The sequence below is a fragment of the Pocillopora verrucosa genome, chromosome 14, assembly GCF_036669915.1.
Source record: "Pocillopora verrucosa isolate sample1 chromosome 14, ASM3666991v2, whole genome shotgun sequence".
NCBI classification, from domain to species: domain Eukaryota; kingdom Metazoa; phylum Cnidaria; class Anthozoa; order Scleractinia; family Pocilloporidae; genus Pocillopora; species Pocillopora verrucosa.
In genome coordinates this window covers 9,705,563-9,723,996 of record NC_089325.1, presented here as the reverse complement: position 1 = coordinate 9,723,996, position 18,434 = coordinate 9,705,563, and the positions used below count along the sequence as shown (strand labels likewise).

The following is an 18,434-nucleotide window of genomic DNA, read 5'->3' as shown; positions in this document are numbered from 1 at the left end:
TTTTCAATCGGGTTTCATAGAGATCTAATATTCCCTGATTAACAGGTGTTAAAACTTCACTGAGGAATATTCAAAGAAATTCATAGCGCAAGGATAAAGTATTTTGTGAAATTGTCCTTTTGACAGGTGGTTACTATAAAAAGCCTCGCAATGGATTTTCGTTATCAAACAAAACTCCTATCGCCCATTTTCAACTCGTCATGTTTCGCTTTGTTGTCAGTCTAATCTCTTAATCGAGTGTTTCCTGTATAAGACCCCGTCATTGTAGTTTCCGTCCTAAGCCACTGTATTTGTGATATTGAAGAAAAACCAATAAATATAAAAGAGGACTTTTGTGCGTAATATTGGCCTTTCATGGCTGTCATCAATCAGGTTTAATCAATCAAAAAGGTTTTAAGTGGAAACAGCAGTATTTTGCGGATGACGTGAAAAATTCAGTAATGTCTCTCTCTTTACTCCACCTTGAATAGATGCGAAGACTGATTGTCACTATTTATTGACGACCAAAAATCATCGACTGAAAAAGAATCTTCGGCAAAATCACGGGATACTGTGAAAACATTTGGAAGTAGAGACAGGATTTAGACGTTAATTCAATATGAAGTTATTGGAGGTGACGGTGCTATTACGACCTACGAAAGTAAAAAATTTCTTCGTCCTTGTGAATGGCTGTATTGTTTGCTGGTCAATAGAGCAGTAACAAGCATTAGTGACTTTGTAAATGTACTTCCTGGCTCGATTAATATCGCGTTGACTGATCAACTTGTCTCTGAGATTAATAGCTACTCAATAAACTGTCACACATGCGGCTGATTCACATGCAAATATCGAAAACCTCAAAGATTACTTTTCTTCGTTCGGCCAATGAGCCGTTCGCTCAGTTAGTTAGGAGGCTGATTGCAACCAGGCTGGACAAACACAAAGCAGCTAAAAACTACTATTCTCCTCGACTGTGGAAATAGTTACCACGTAACGATTATGGTAAGAAAGTTTTCCTTCATCCTATTCCAAGGCTTTAATTTACGATAATTTCAAACTGACCAAGTCTTGCATGGAAACTGATTTTATAGAAACACAACGTAGGCAGTTGATACCACTACTTTTAGCTAAGTTAAACAAATATCACAGCGGAATTCGTAGCCGTGGTTTTAAATACAAACTTATTGAGTCGCATCCGTCCAAAAACAACACTAAATATCAAGGATATAAACTTGTAACTCAGTTCAAGCAGGATTCAACTGAAGAAAGTGACATAGTGCTAGTCCTGAGTTTTTGTTGTTTTTCACGTTCGTGTTTTTCATGAGCGCCCTTTGACGTGATAGATGACAAATGAGCAATAAGTGCGCTCGAGGCAAGCCTGTGCGATTTAACAATCAAGCGGATGACACACGAGGCTCGCATGGTTGAGCCTCTTCATTTTCTTTTCGTTCGTCGGTCGCGGAGTATCGTATTAATTGTAGCTATAGGATTACATGCATTTCTACGGGAGCCAGGTTTTTCTTTTAAAAAATGCTTCATCAGTCGTGGTTAAATATAGATATTTATTTGCAAAGTCATAGCCTTGCGCTCAAAGGAGAATGGGGTTTAAACGTACCCATATTTTTAAACATTGCAATTGAAATAAGGTGTGAGATATGTTACTTTGAGAAACTACTGATCAGTGTGGTCCATCACACGCTTGTTTTAACATCAATTCGAACTAATGTAACAAGAGAAATAATAATAATAACCTGTGCTTACTCAGCTGACCAGTGTATTCGACCGTTAAATGGGCCAACACGCTTCAATGAACTGCCGCTTGAAACAGATGTGTACAGAAAAAAAAAAACAAAACAAAACAAAGTACATCTTAAAAAGTGCCTACTTGAGAATCAAATCGAACGGTCATTTTATAATTAAGACCAATGATCTCAGCTTTGAGTCATCCTCAGTTCACTTTGAGGCTGGGAACACAGAGAGAAACACAGAGAGAAACACAGAGACAAAGTGTTTTTGTACGGCGGTTTAACTTCTATCGTGCAGTTTCAATCAGTTTTCACCGTGAGAACAGAGGAGATAAAGACAGAGATCTCAGTCTTTTGATGCGCCACGCAAGCGGTTTTGTATAATATATAAGTGGCTTAGTTATGATGTTAAGACCGAGTAAGCCGCTTAATAAACAAGACGCCGAAACAAGTTAACGCCTTATAATCCGATAAGATTCATCTCGATCACGGTGTTTTTGTTAATCGCAGTTTTTACCTTAAACTCAAATCCAACCTGTAAGGACTGTAGCTTTCTCAGTGAAGTCTTCAAAGAGATTCAAGGTTTATCTTTTCATGGATTTTCCCGCCTCTATCCGTATCGCACGCCTTTCATATGTCTCCCGGCATAAATATACGTTAGACATCGGTGATTATACAAAAGCTTTCAGTGCATAATGTGAGGATAATTATCTCAGTTTTTCAGTATACGCAGGCGTAGAATCCTTCGTCTGGAGGAAACGATTCCAGTAGCAGGAAAATTCGAGAAAAAGCAAGTTTGAGCCTCAAGATCTCTCCTTCTTTCATAAAAGAAGGAAGATAAAATCGAGTTTCCTTCATAATCCGGAGGGCATGACATGGAAATCTCCCAGGAAAATTTACATTTACATTTACAAACAGCAATTCGTGATCTTTTAGAGAAAACAATTAAGATCCATCAAGAAGTCACCCGAGGACACATATCATGCACTGCTGAAAATTAAGGGTTTTATCCGTTACTTAATCATGAGTTGCGCTATAATTGAGAATCGTGATCAGCTTACCAGGTGGCTCAAGAGAAACAATAAATAAAATAAACTTTAAGTGTTTCTAGATCGTATAGTTTGAGAAAAGTGCATTGTTCGGCATGAAGATTGAAACCAGTTTACTACAAATACACTCACTTTTCTGTAAGAAATGTAGCCGAGTCTACATATAATAATCCTGTAAACTGATGAGAAAATCATGTTGGAACGTGAGAAAACTGGGCTCATACTGATTTTAAAGCAATATTATTGTCAGAATCTTTATGGTAGTTTTATGTTTTGAATAACATTTGGGTGAAGGAGTGACTATACAAACAACATTTAAATGATCTTTGAGTGCTGAACAATTCTGAAAGGGCAAACTATTTTTTCCCAGCTCAGAGCTAAATTTATTTCACTGTCAGCTAAAATTGTTGAAGGATGGCACTTATTAGTAACCTTAACACTAACAAACTGCCGTCGCGCTGTTAATTAAACGATGTCTGCCGCGGCTGCTCTGGATAATTGTGGTTTTCATTAACTACAGTTTCAAGAAAATTCTACCGCTTGACAAATATGTGTAAATCTTAAAATTGGGAATTTTAATTAGCTATAAGAAAATTCAGGGACTAATTTACGGACATAAGCCTTGAGCAACATTAATAAATATAGCTTTTACCTTAAAAACGCCCCAAGTGAGTTATTTATTTCTACACTCTAATGACATTTGTCTTCGAACACTGACTGAAATCAGCTTGTGATTTTCACTCTTTTCGCTCGGCTGTTTATGCTTCACCCCAGCTTCAAGCAACGGTAGAAAGACAACTATTTATTCCTGGGGGAGGCACAGTAGTGGGTCTGTAGCCAGAGGTGTTGATCATAATCAGTTGCATTTTCAGTTTTTATACACAAACCCATTAGATTACGAATCGAGAATAACCTCAAGTGGAGCCATTACGATACAATTCTAGGACTTCTTTTTCTTTTTAACGGCCGTTTCCTTCAGGCAGAGCTCATCTTTAGAAACAAAATGAACTTCATTTTTCTCCTTAACTGGTACCATTTATTAAACCTGCTATCGAAGGTTTACTTTAAATAATTTAAATCGAGGCCTTTTCTCCATGACAAGCCATATCTATTTTAAAACCGTGATCAAACAGAAATGTAGATAAAAATTCACCCAGTAAGCTACTTAACATACATTTTCATATCAGTAAAAAACACCTTTAATGAAAAGGAAACTGACTATTTATCATGAAAACGCTCACCAGCCACAAAATATTTTAAACATTAGATCGTCCAGAGTGTAAATATTATGCACGAGAGTGAAAAGTTAATAACAGAAGCTCGCGTGATAACTGATGGCGCCAATTAGGAGGGTGAACTATGACACGCTGATATTCATTAGCATCAGACTTAAAAGAACCGAAGTTTGTGGAAAGATTTCAGCCGGACAAAGCAATTTCCCCAGCACAAAGGGTTAAACTTCATAAATAAACACTATCTACAAACTTTTTTAATTGCCACGTTTTCAATTTGAAAAACAATACTTAAAACGCTGGTTCACGGAAAAACAAAGATTACAACTAACTTAGTTGCAGTTTTATCTGCGGCTTAACCCACTAAATGTTTCATTTCCCGTGGAGCCGTGCGCCTGATGCGTGTGTGCTTGTGCGGGAAAAGCAGATTAACGATCAAGAGGAGGAAAATTAAGATGAGTTACTTTCATAACAGAGCCTTCCTGTCGCACAAGTATCGCATATCAGCAGGTGCATTCCACCAGCTTCTATTGTTTTCCGTCGCTTGCTTTTTTCGGCATTAAATTTTAAAAAAGACCCGTTATTAAGCTGCTCACAGGTTTTTGGTGTAGAATTCTGTCTGGATAACATCACGAGTGTATCCCTACTTAATCAAGGACGTCAGTGGCCAGTTTTGGAGAAAGAATTTGCCAAGTTTTGTATGAACCACACGGAATTGGGTGGGTGAGTGTGTTTTGTTTAAATATCATGTATAAGCATATTCTCTCAGTCGACACTACAGCTTTTCTTTGCATTCAATATGACTTTGCCTCGAGAAAGCATCTGGGAGAGAAAGGCCGTCTGGAAATGTAAGACAGTAAATTTTTCGGTATAAATAACTTGCGGCAACATAAGAAAAACTGTGGTCAAATCAAGTTAAATTCAATTCACGTGGTCGAGGTATGAATTCTGAATTACAAAAACATCCACAAGAAATACACAAAGACCGTTTTCAAGTGCTCACGAAACTCGCAAAGGGCCTCCTCGGAGTTTTAATTAGCGTATGCTACCTCGTTAGAACAGTGCAGAAAGCTTTGTTAATAAAGATAGATTTAAACTTAAGGTGGTTTTACGGCGATAGGCCACGAATTGAAAAGACATACAGCAGTGAGCTCTTTACAACAATGGCTTTGTTCTCTTTTATGAATCACAAGTACAACAAGAGAACTTGTGCTAAAGAAGTTGTTGATAGCGTTGGATACGAAGTACTCAGATCGAGAGAGGAAGCTGGAATTGATGATCGCGTCCTTTGCGCCATTGGATGTATTCTCTTCTATAAAAGAAAAAAGACAAAAAGAAAAAAAAAAACAGGCCTTTCACGCGTACCTCACATGATATCAATTTGAACACAATGTTTCTTTGAAGCTAAGTGAAATGATTCGTTTCCTCTCAAAATCTCTGCCTCTAGCCCCTTTGTAGCTGGATCAACTCTCACGACGTGCATGCCTAAACTACACTAGAGTTAATGACAGTGGAACAACACATATAGTTAGTACATTTGGTGAGCACCATAGCTTAGTTAATAACTCTCACGATTCAAATTAACAACATTTAAGTTCAGAATGAGTATTCAAGGTTTAAGCCCAGTTGCAGGGTGAAAGCGCCCTCTTCGTAAACCAGAGTATTAACTGATAGATACTAGTTAATAGCCAGGAGAATATTATGAATTGCTGGTGAGAGGGACTGGGAAGGCAAACAGGAGTAGACCGGCATCCCATTCCAGAAGAGAAGCAAAGCTAGCTGAGATTGTTTTATTCATTTGTTTCTTTAAATATAATTTGTTTATTGATATGTTTATTTTAGATGAGTTTGTCTGTTTCTCACCTTTCCTCTCATACTCAGGAAGGAAGTGGTGAAGCACTCACTAACAGTTTTCATTTGTTTCTTTTTTTTTTTAAACAAAAATAACAAGAGTTCAAGCACTGTATTTCGTGCTGTTCTGCTCCAGGGTTAAATGTAGAAACATCTAATGGAGTTAATCCAATGAAATGGCGTCAAATTGACGCTAGCCTTTTTCGTTATCGAGATTTTTAACTGTCCAGTAAGGTAACGGCTCCAGATATCTGCATTAATTACAACCTCGTCCTTCAACGTAATTACACGATTCAACCCGAACAAAGAACTCAGTATATCACGTAAGTACAGACTACAGTAATTATCACCTGAAAACCTCATTTCTGTTATCAAAACATGACTCTGCAATTTTCTTTCATCTAGTCCAATTTTCGTTATCTATTACAGGCAATTAGGGCTTGAAATAGGTCAGTTTTCTTCTTTTTTTTTAAATCTCCTAATCCTGCAGAGGGAAATTCGCAAAAATAAATCTCAGGTTTCTTTTTTTTTTATTAACTAAATCACTATTATGGGAAAATATAGGCTTTGGCACTCGAATGATCTCTAAAAAATTTGCAAAAACAGAAACTCCTTGCACTTTCCACGATGCGTGTCGAGTGTTTGGCATTTTCAACCTTCACCGGCTTCAACGATTATCATCCGGTTTAAGTCTACACTACATAATTGCCTAAAAATCATTAGTGTTTTCTGCCCACGCATTGTGACGACTTGTTAGGGTGAATTATAATAAGTTTTTATTTTTGTTTTCTTTTCACTTGAAACCCAAAGCGCTCAGTTACCAGAAAACCTCTTCAACTGGCGACAGACACAGGTAGTCCGTCTGACCCTGGTGAATACGAATCACTGCTCAGAAGTTTCTATTCCGTCCATTTTCAAAGCAGACAAGAATAAACATCACAGAATCATTGTTTAACCACAAAGGATGCTATTTTTCCTCTTTGGTCTGTTTCTTTGTTATTGGTAATCAGGAGGTGTTACACACCGAGAACTAAATGTCCCGAGTAATTAAAATCAGAATTCTACACGGCGGGTGGCGGATTATTCCCCAACTGATTTACCCGTTCCGGATGCAAAGTCTTTTTAACTATACGACGGCAATAGACTACAAGTAGTTTAATTTTTTTTTTCTTAATCTGTCTAACGATCCATTTGCGAACGAAAGAAGAAACCGGAGAAGCAAAACACCGATTTCCGCTCACCTTCTTTATTCTTAACTTATCCGCGGCCGGCCAAGAAAAGAACTAAGAAAAAGCGGTCGCTCGTAGTCTAATTAATCATCGGTATACAATATACAATATATGCAATCATAATCGGTGACTAGTATTTGTTACTCTTTCTCTAACAGTAGTACCGCGGTAATGTATTAAATAAAAAGGAACAATTCGGCGTTCGGTGTTGCTTTCATGTGCTATTGTTCCTTTAGGAATGCTTTTTTTGTAGACGTCAGTATTTTCTTGTTGTGTAGCTAATTATCTTCCGGACCAATCAGGTCTTTCGGTTACCACTTTTTCATCAATTTTGCAATTATGAACTACACGATCAAATACAAATCAGAAGGAAAAAACAAACCAGCACAGCCAGGTTGTTTTTGTTTTAATCTCATTTGAAGCATTTTTGGCTGTATGCTCTTTATCCTCTCCAATCCACACGTGTAAAAGAATATTTGTTCTTCCGTTTTAATTGTTTTCAAGGACTCCTGCACCCGACCCGCGCAAGTGTCATTTACTTTTCAAAATCACCACTCAATCTTGTTTCAGGTTTTTTAGCTGCATATTTCGTATTTGAATGTTTATACTTCGGTTTAATTGTCTTTCGACTTCTTAGCTCCACGGGTTATAGCTGTGATTAGTGTTATATTACTTTTCAAAATCACCACTCAGGCAGGTGGTACATTATTACTCGCACGTAGCCACAAAACATACCACTTATCACACAGCCTTAACCCTTGTTCACCGCATTTTCTACATACACAAACGCTGTTTTATTACTGTTCGTTTTTCAAAAGATTATCATTTGTTTTCCTGTGTATTAACTCATAATAGACAGATAAAAGGCTCCGATTGGTTAATAACTTGGTATTATGTCCTCGCGCGCACAAAGCTGGTTCTTTGCTAAGAACAGAAAATGACTTCAAATTGGGATAACTTGTAGACAGGCATTTCCTTGCCTGGTGAGAGGAATTGAAAGGTTAGCGTACAGGATTTTACTCCTCGGCTCTGAGAAATCAAAGGGCGCTCAACTTGTGTAGGGAAAGTGGTGCTGACACTCAGGAATGTTCAGTAACGCTTCTGATTGGATTAGGCATTAATTACCGTCAGAATAGTGTCAATCAACTGCTAGAAAAGATTGTATTTGATTTTGCTTGTTGAAGAGCGCAGCAGTACACGTTTTGTTGGATTAGATACCATCGCGAGTTTCATGAACCGTTGATCCTCAATGTCACAACTGAGGAGAAATTTCAGCTCTTGATCAAAACTCAGACTGGTTCGCTAATAAGTTTGTGTGAAGGGGGTGTAGAAACGATGAAGAAGACGATAATGTATTCGGTGAGGGAAGATTTGAGCCCAAACGATTGCTTATTAGGCTGGTTATCAATCGAAATTGTTGATGTACACCATGTATGAAGGAACGAGTGTGGCATCAATACTGACCGAATTTCCTTATGACTTTCAGCAGACTATGGTAGCACATGAGGAGCAGAGAGCGAAAACCTGCAACAACTGCGGCGATATGTGTCCAGGGTTTTCCGCGCATTACTGGCGGTAAGTAGTAAATTGTTTCACTACACTGAGCAACAGGTTCCGAATTCAAGTGAATGAAGAACGGCTAGGAAACGCTTTGTTCACAGCATGATTGTCGTCTGTATAACTCTCAAGTGGCACGCAAACCAAGCGCAGATTATTAAAGAGAATCGCATTTTTCTTTCCCTAAGGTGAAACAGAATTTTGCTTTAGGGACAATGTGCCTTGGAATTCTGTATATTAAGAATCGGGACGCCATCACAAAGTAACAGTGTATTGTTTTGTCCGAAAGATTAGATTGGTATTTGAGATATCGTACGTCCATATAGTAAGGGTCAACATGAAAGATATAATTTCCTGCAGTTCGGAGTTCCTCTTACGCTTCGGAATTCGTAGTTCTTCCGAAAGTGAAACAGATGACAGAGTGTGGATTTGGTGAAATCAACATTGACAACAGTTGACCTAATTTTACGGCCTCTTAGGCACTGATTGTTGTAATTGGCTTCGCGTAAAAATCTTCATGTCTTGTGTATACATTAGTTGTGTTTCTTTCAGTTGGCTTGTGTACGGAAGGCGCGGATTGATTTCAAAGTTTATAAGCACGCAAGAGGCTTTTCTTTTTAAGGCTGTCTGTCGCCCCTTGAAACCCTCTTGGTTGTTTGTTTAGTATCGTTTCATCCGCCACGGGTCGCAGTCGCATACCTCATTCGCCCGTTGCGTTCTTTTCAAAAGCTCCTACCATCAAAAACCCAAGGCTGAGCCGAATAATCGTTTCGAAATAAAAACGCTGTGGAATTAGGCAGAATTCTCGTCTTAATAACAGACAATTGTACAGCTTCGTGGAAAGGTTTGACCCATTTTCCGAATTTTCAAGTAGTACAATCTCGGAAGGATATTTAGTGGTGAACCGAGCTGTCAAGTGCAGATAAGACGGCTGGGAAGTCCAAGTATTTTCGTCCGTTTTGACGTCTGATACATCATGTCTGATGCATAGCTTTGAAAATGAAAGCTTAACGCATCACGCAGCGAGATTTAAATGTAAAGACGAGATTTTCTTTGTCACTCTGGAGTGAGACACTTGGATTATAAACGCGAGCGAATTATGCTCTTAATAAGCGTTGAGTTCGTTTAGTACTTCCTTGCCCGGAAACTGTTGGGCGCGCGTTGAAATTGAGAAATACCAGCTATCCGCGCAATGTCCTACACTGTATTATATCGCCATGGTCGGTCTTTCCTCTGAAAATACCGCCGTTATTATCAGTGTCTTACGACATGTGTGCATGGTATCCCAAACACGAGAGCAGAAAAGTTTCAGTCGCGGCGCGCTTCGCATTGCCTTTTTGGAAAACGAATCAGAGAGTCGCCGCTTCCTACGGGCACATAAAATTTCATCCTCTGTCTCTTTCGACCGACATTTTTATTACACAAAAATGTCGCTCACACACATGGCTGTAAGCTGTTCGAGAGATTTGATTCCTTATCTACACTCGGTTTTCCAACGGAAGATAGTATTTTGGTAAATCTGTTTATTCTCGGATCTTAACTTGAAGGAATATGTCGGATAAGGATAACTTTGGGTATCATTTTCCATGCGGGAATTGTATCACGAACTACTTGATTGACCTGCCAAAAAGAGGTGGCAAATTCTCTCGATTCTAAAAATTACCTTCTTCGAATATTTTTGTGAAAAAATTACCGCTAGAAAAATCTGCGACTAGTTTTTATGGTTTAATGTTGGTTTTTTTTTTCGAACGTGGAAACTTTGCCTTAAATTTTGCTTTTGTTAGTGACAGTACAATCGAAATATTTCTTCGATACACCAAATTAAAAAGCACTGTTTAAAATGTAATTAGTATGTTTAAAACACTGACATTTTTAATCAAATCCAAAACTAAGTTAGGTGACAATAATGCATTTCGTAAAAAATCAGAAGGACTTTTGGCACATATTATTCAGTTGAATTAAAATTTACATTTGCGCGTCCACATTTCCGGACTTGCTTTTACGAAAATGAGAAAACACCGTAGAATTTGCGCGTAGCAGATCAGATTAAATAATTCTCTGGTAAACGGCTTTGTACCGTATTTTCTCGAACAAACCCCGTGTAAATCTTGGATAAGAAGAGCTGTCGACATGACAAAGTTAGTCTAAATTATCTCATTGTTATTGGTATTTATGTCATTGGTTTTGAGTCTCGATATGTCAAAGGAACGGCCATGTAAAGAATTCAGTACTCTAAATTATTAGTATCTTTTTTAATTTTGAGGACAAACGCAAACGAAAATTTCTTATCTTTCATTATTTCACAAGGTGTGTGGTCTTCTTTGAAGCAAAGTGGAGAAATACGAAAAGCTGCGGCAATAATCTTATAACGTGTTGGACATTCAATTAAGTTTCCAAATCGGGTTTGTGTTTTCACGGAGAGATTATTTAAAATCGGCTTTTCTTTGAGTTACAGATCGTACGAAAATGTTTATTTTTAACATAGCTTATTTCAAAGTGAAAGCAAAATATTGACAAGCTTAGAGTTCCTAAAGGTGGAGAGCTGAATAAATGGGAGTTTATTTGGTTTTGTCTTGAGATAATGTGCGAGACAGCTGTTAAATTTCCATGATCTTAAAATCATTTATTTTTAAAATTCAATGACCGTGTCGGATTGTTTCGAAGAACAGAGCTATATTTTATTCTTTTTTGTTTCTATTAAGTCTTTGTGGTAATTTTTGGCTGATAATTTAGTTCGTCTCGTGTAACAAAACCTCTGTTTTATAGATTGGCTTTGAATATTTAGTCATGTCGAGAGGAACAGGCACAAAAAACGTGACCACAGTTTTAACCAGTACCGATACTAATGCCATAATACATACAAAGTTGTTTCACATTACTTTTGGCACCTTTGAAAGGATAGATCATATAAACTTTCCAATAAACACTTTATCCAGGCCTTTTTTTTCTTTTTTGTATGTGGTAGTTAACCATGCGTTGTGTACTAAATGCAAGTTACTGAAGCAACTTTCAATTCTCTAATTTTTTTTTTAATGTGAAAAAATTAGCATAAGCAACCAAAACTTAAGACACAGCACAGTATCACTTGAACTAAATACCTTTTTAAAATTGTGTTGCTTTTAACAGAATGAGTATTAGCATTCATGGCTTTTTAAGCACAGGTAATTTCTTACAATCTCTATGCTTTGAGAGGGTGCTAAAAATTAACTGTTGCACAGCTAAATAATCACAAAGCGACTGATCAAATGGGAATAACAAAGGAGTTGTGTGGGTGTGTGAAATAACACCTATGAACCATTCTTGTAATGCTACACAATTGAATCTTGTAATCCCAAACTAGCCTTTGGTTTACCAAAGGTGGTGGTGAAGATTTTGTATGCTGCATGTTGCTGTATTTTGTGGCAAATACATTTGAGGCTGTTGCTGGGCATGCCCAAGCTTGCTGATTTTAACCATTCAGTACATTTCCAATTTTAAAGCTTATCAGTTAAACAGATGTTCTTCATAGAAGGTTATTTCTAGCACAAAGCCTTTTGAAAATCAATCCAAAAAAAGAAAGAACATTGTAGAATAATTATTTCTCAAGAACACTTGAGTATATTTTTGCCGTCCACCTTGAATACTTATTCAGTACAATTTCCTGATGAGCACAAATGTGAGAATGCAACCGTCTGGATTTCATCTCCTTTCCAGTGAATGTATTTTTGACACCGTGAATAATCAATTACTTGACACTTAGCAGACATGTTTCATTTGACCTCGTCTTCTTTAACCTGTCTTCTGCCCTGTATTCTTTTTTTTCAAAGGTGAGGTAACTTGTTGAAAGAAAAATTTTCATAAATGGCTTCATTGTGTCTGCACCACATTGTAGATACATAAGACTCCCACTTTTTATTTCACAAGTAACATTATTTCATTTCTCATCTGTATAATCCACACTACTTGAAACAAAGTAAGAAATTTTTTTTGGTGGCTTTTTGATTCAACTTTAATATTTAATTTTGATATTTTGTTGGAATTTTTCACATTTCCATGTTTTGAATTGAGAATCCAATCAGGCCACAGAAACTTAAAAGTAAAATAATTTTGTATCATTTTAACATGTTTCCAGTCTTGTACTTAACTGATATGTTATGATAAACTGCAGGAAAATTTGTCAGCACTGCAAGTGTCCTAGGGAAGATCACAACATCATTGAGGATGATGCTCGCACAGGATGTAACGTATACTTAGGAGAGGCTAACCATTCTGGCCTTCCGAGTGATGATGATAGTGGTTGTGCATTAGATGAATATGCATGGGTTCCACCAGGGCTAAACCCTGAGCAGGCAAGTGGAGTTAATCTTGAAAGGTTGTCCTATCTACATGTCCTATTTTTGATTAGAAGAATATCATTATCTGGTATTCTTGTAAGAATTGTTGTTATCAATGTGGTTCTCATGTTACAAATGAGATTAGGAGTATTTATGAAACAAGATTTTGGAAGACTATCATTATTTTTAAATTTTTTAACTTCAATTTGAAAACTATAAATAATCCCCTTTTATTTGTCCCATGAGAAAAGGTTTGCAAGTTGGTTTCCTCACATGATCATCATCACAGTTCACTTTATAAATTTTAAGTTATAGTTTCTTGAAAATTTTCAGCTGTGGATTTGGGTTTAATGAGAAGGAAACATAGTTTGTATGAGCCAGCTATTTTGTATCACTGGCCTTTATATTTTAAGAGATTGGTGCCCAATTTACACTGCAGTGAAATATGTATAATCATATGATTGCAGGTAAACTGAATTTATTGTCACATTTTTAGGTTCATGCCTATATGAGTTCCCTTCCAGAAGAAAAGGTTCCATACATTGACAGCATTGGAGAAAGACACCGTAACAAACAGATCATAGTGCAACTGCCTCCATATGACAGCGAGGCAAGATATTGTAATGGCCTTACAGATGAAGAAAAAAGGGAATTACGAATCTTTGTGGCATTAAGGAAAAGAGATGCTATTGATCGTGGGGTTGTGAAACAAATCCCTAATGTCTCAGAAGGCTACAGCTGTAGAGAGGTAAGAAATTATTTTGGTTCCATAAGGGCTTTTGTTGTGAGTGATTTTCAGAAATTACATGTATCAGAACTGGCCAAAGTTGACAATGGAATTTTAATTTTGTTTACATGTGAGTGGCATGTATACCTGCCTATGCATACATGTATGGTACCTTCTGCACGACTCCCCACTTGGGTGGAATGCTTGTCCATCACAGGGTACTCCCCAAGAATTTTGTCCAGTTCCCCAAAAAACTCCATCTATTCAGCAGGGTGACAAAATTTTTTTCCAGAAATGAAAGGTGAAGTCACTGTTTCTTTTTTCCTTATTGCAGTGTGGTGATCGTGTGGGCCCTGGATCCATGGCAGTGTTTGCACCAAGAGCTGGGCAGAATACAAGTTGGCATGCTTCCTGTTTTGTTTGCTACATTTGTAAAGAGCTCTTAGTGGATTTGATCTACTGCTACAAGGATGGGCGGATTTTCTGTGGAAGGCACCATGCAGAGACTCTGAGGCCAAGATGTGCAGCATGTGATGAGGTAAATAAATTTTGTGAAATTATGTAAAGAAAAAGTTAAATGTACTACATTTCTTATATCCAACAAAAAAATTGCAACTGGAAGGCACCATGCAGAGACATTAGGGCCAAGGATGTGTTGCATGTAATGGGGTAATTCAATTTTGTGAAATTATATCAAATTAAGAGTGAGATTCAAGAAAATTTTTATATATCCAAGACTAGGGGATCCCTAAGGAGTAGGTGCTACTTCCTAACTGTTAAATGACACCAACAATACTCAGTACACCCTGGCTTGTTATTCACACCTACAGTCACTCCCCTGTCATAAGATGATGTGTTTACTTTGTTTGGTTTTTCTTTATTGTGCTAGATTATTTTTGCTGAGCAGTGCACAGAAGCTGAGGACCGATGTTGGCATGTAAGCCATTTTTGTTGCTTTGAATGTGACTGTCCACTTGGAGGTATGCGGTACATAATGAAGGAAGGAAACCCATTCTGCTGTCATTGTTTCAAATCAATGAATGCTGAATTTTGTGATGCCTGTGGGGAACCAATTGACCCAGATGCAAGTCAAATGATGCACAATGGACAACACTGGCATGCGACAGACAATTGCTACTGTTGTTACAACTGCCGTAAGCCTCTCCTTGGACAACCTTTTCTTCCCAAGAATGGAGAAATATATTGCTCTCCAGAATGCAGTCGCCGCATTTCAGCAGATTTCCAAAGTCATGAAAAATTTCCTGACTTTCGACCAGGTTTTGATACAAAACGTTACAATGCTCAGGAATTATGCACATCTGACCTTGGGACACTTGAGTCAGACTATGTGACTTCAAGCAATCACTCAGCATCTGGGGTGTTGAGTGCTCCTTATGAACCAAGTGTTGATGGAGACAGTATTGGCCACTACTCAGGGATTTTGTCTCAACACAGAGTGGGAACATTTGATAGACAGCATCAACATGATGACCCTGTAAGAATTGGGGGATTGTCTGGCAGGGTGTTTGGCCATATTGAAACTGCAGGTTATTCGACCGATGTCTTTGACAGTGTGAGTGTCCAAGGAGGAAGCTATGGGGGTTTTAGTTTTGACAATGACAGATACCATAGAAGGCAAAATTTCCAGCCACTGTCAAATGCTAGGCAAGCAGTTGATACCTTTGACAGAGGTTATCGAGTTCAATTATTTGACAAGGGAAGTACCTCTGACTTTATAAGAGCCACACCCGTGGATGTTGAATCTACCAAAGATAGTAATTATGGCACTATTGAGAGCAGAGACAGTAATTGTGGAACAAAGGTTTTGTTGGACAGTCGAGATATAAACAAGGCTCATAAGCATGTCAAAGTAAAGGAGAGACATACCTCTGGATATGCCTCTGACTCAAGAACATCCAGAAATTCTAGTAAACACACTTCTGGATATGCCTCGGACTCAAGAACATCTAGAAATTCTGGTTATAAATCAAAGGCGAGACAGTTGAAGTACTATGATATAGATATTGAGGAAAATAGTAAGAAGTATTACTTCAGTGAAGGCGAAAATGCACGGCCATTGTCAAGATCTTTGGAAAGTTTGACATGGAAGCCAAGTTCTATACCAGCCCCGCCCCCACGGCGTAATCACATCAGAACTTCTTCTGGTACATACATGTCAGCGAGGAAAGAACACATGATCAATAGAAATGGCTCTACTCCAAAGGAGTACAAGTCACGAGGAAACAATCCTAGCCCAAGTAAATCATCTCAGTTACCTTGGGAAGATCCATTTGCTAATCCAGTGGATAAAAGCAAATCAAAGCCTAATAGGCGTCCAAGAATTACCTACACTGAAGATGGTTTCCTTGAAAAAGCCTCACCTCAGGTTGTCAAAACAGCTGACGCAGGAAAGAAAAACAAAAACAAACATAAAAACTGCTTGGTGCAGTGATTTAATTATTAATACTTCAAGATGGTATAGTGTGCATTACTGAAGCTGATGAAATGAAGCTTGTCTTGACACACAATCATGGTTGCTTACATGTAGTTGGCTTTTCTAGAGATGCTAAGGCAGCATGCAAATGTATATTAAATTAATTATATGCTAGATTCAGTACTTTTGTTCTTCAAAAAGATTTATTGCAGTAGTAATGCGGATTGTTTCAACTTTTGTTATTGTTGGAATCAAACAAATAGGCAGGTTAACTGCGACCTGATTTTCATGTTGTTTATATCACAGTTGTTTACAGATCATCTATGTCTTATCATTCAGCCTCAGAAAAAAGTTTCTGGTGACTATTTAGTGTCGTATACTTCCTCAGAAAGCCATATTGTCAAAGTAAGTACATGAACAGGTTGTTATTAGTAGATATGAGGGGAAAAAAGGCACAAGGGTTAACATCTATGTTGGTTTAATTGAAAAACAAAAGGAACAAGAGAAGGACTATTAGAAAGGATAAATTGAAGTAATCCAGTAAGATACGAGATTTTGCTGAGAGGAGCATCTCTTGAATTTGATGCGATCATTAACCTAGTGAATAAGCCTGCATTACAAATAGAATTGGAGCTAAAATACTATTCCTTACCCTGAAATTTTCTTTGGCTCTGATTACATGAGTTTGCTCTTCCCAGTCCTGGTGGTTCCTCTTTTTTCATTCTGTTTCGTATTTAGGTTTGTTGGGTTTTGTTTTTCCTTTTGCAGAGCAATCTGATTCCAGTTATGTTTCATGTTTGAAACTGACGCAAGGGGCCTATCATTGAAAAATTTGTGGCCTTAAGTCAGAATGTTTTGTAAGGTTAAGAGTACTAATGGTTTGTTCTTAAGTGATGCTGTTGGTGTTTACCACAGTAATATTGTTAAAATAATCAAGTATTGATTGTACATATTAATATATAATTAAATAGACCAAACTTATTAAGTAACTTATTCTAATGACTAATGAAGACTCCTTTTACAACGCATTAACAATTATTGTTGCTGGTTTGTGAATAAATCGCTACAATCACTTTCAAGTGCAATGGTTGCGTTAATTGTGAAGAGGAATACTGGTATCTTTTGTCTTTAAATTATTTAACTAAAAAGGAGATAGCCAGCACACAGGCTATGATGGATTGTGCAATATGAGTGGCCCCTTGCAGGCTGGTTTCCGAGAGGCTTACATGTTGAAGCTGTGACAGTCAATGAGAATATCTTCAGCCTTTCAGCTAGTCTCAACTCCTAAGGTTGTCGCTAAGTGCTGGCTGCCAGTGAAATTTGTGGGATGAAATTTTGGCTGGCAATCACTGGGTAAAGTATATTTCAAGCACTTCTGAAGGTTACAGATTTTCATTTGTTTGCTCTCTTACAGCCCCCTTACAGCCCCCCTTACCTCACTGTGCCCAATCTTCCTTGGATGCCTTGTACCTTCTTCACTTACACCCCCCACCCCACCCCACCCCGCCCAAAGACATGCAAAGACCCAGAGGAGACCAAACAATGCCATTTCCTCATCACTGAAATTGAATTAGGTTTCCACTGCATATATGATTATGAATAATGCAGCAGACTTATCCCCTCCCAGTATTTTAGATGGTTCATAAGTAACCATTGATTTTATACCTTCGATAAATAGTTACCCAACTATTTTAAGTATAATCAACCCTCTAAACAGGAAGACTTTGAAGTAAATAACCACCTTTAGCAACTGCAGTAATCAGAACAAGTATCTGATAGCAAAGCCACTATTCTTAGCAATCTTCATTGAAACAAGTACACTTCGACACTGTTATCATATTGTAGACAAAAAAATTAAAGCTTAGATACAACTTCCAAGATTAAGCCTTTACACCCTAACATCAGTAAAGGTATTCTCCATACTGTTCTCTATACATTCCCTAAGGTGCTGGCAAGGAGAATTTGTGTAACAATCAACAGCTTCTTTAGCTGCTTATAATTTTCTTTATTCTCATGACCTTACTGCATGACTCAGGGGTGATATTGTAAGGAGAAATTAGATGCTAATCATTCTTTGGGGTTGTGGGTTAAGACAAGTGATAACACGGAGCAAGAAAGAGGGTGACGTGGGTATTAACGTTGAATACCGTTACCTATGCCGCCATAACTTCAAATAAGTCGCCCTTTTAAGAATAATTATTCCAAATTCTTTACACCATTGAGAAACAAACACTAGTTGAGTAAATTTCTGAGATATTATACACTTATAACAACAAATGCGATTGCATTCGCTCACACCATCAGTTTTGCAATGTATA

General features: G+C 37.7%; 1 protein-coding gene across 7 annotated transcripts; it reads left to right on the top strand.

Annotated features, from left to right (window-relative positions):
* The first annotated feature begins 906 nt into the window (after positions 1–906).
* Positions 907–17,196, top strand: LOC131797798 (prickle planar cell polarity protein 3-B). Of its 7 annotated transcripts, none has more exons than XM_059115458.2 (6): positions 907–981; positions 8,572–8,660; positions 12,790–12,970; positions 13,452–13,703; positions 14,017–14,220; positions 14,572–17,196. In XM_059115458.2, the coding sequence occupies exons 1-6, from the start codon at positions 979–981 to the stop codon at positions 16,132–16,134; spliced, it is 2,292 nt and encodes a 763-aa protein (XP_058971441.2). In that variant the 5' UTR covers positions 907–978; the 3' UTR covers positions 16,135–17,196. The 7 variants fall into 7 exon arrangements, with proteins under 7 accessions (XP_058971441.2, XP_058971442.2, XP_058971444.2 ...); XM_059115459.2 differs by having other exon boundaries at positions 943–981; positions 8,575–8,660; XM_059115461.2 differs by lacking the exon at positions 907–981 and adding an exon at positions 4,464–4,724 and having other exon boundaries at positions 8,575–8,660.
* Positions 17,197–18,434: the final 1,238 nt, after the last annotated feature.

What these genes read in the sequence shown, in the direction of transcription:
- LOC131797798 (XM_059115456.2), top strand. Translation starts at nt 8,421, where the DNA reads ATGAAGAAGACGATAATGTATTCG. An exon ending in CAGGGCTAAACCCTGAGCAG is followed by an intron (nt 12,971 to 13,451) that starts GCAAGTGGAGTT and finishes TCACATTTTTAG; the next exon opens with GTTCATGCCTATATGAGTTC. An exon ending in GATGTGCAGCATGTGATGAG is followed by an intron (nt 14,221 to 14,571) that starts GTAAATAAATTT and finishes TTATTGTGCTAG; the next exon opens with ATTATTTTTGCTGAGCAGTG.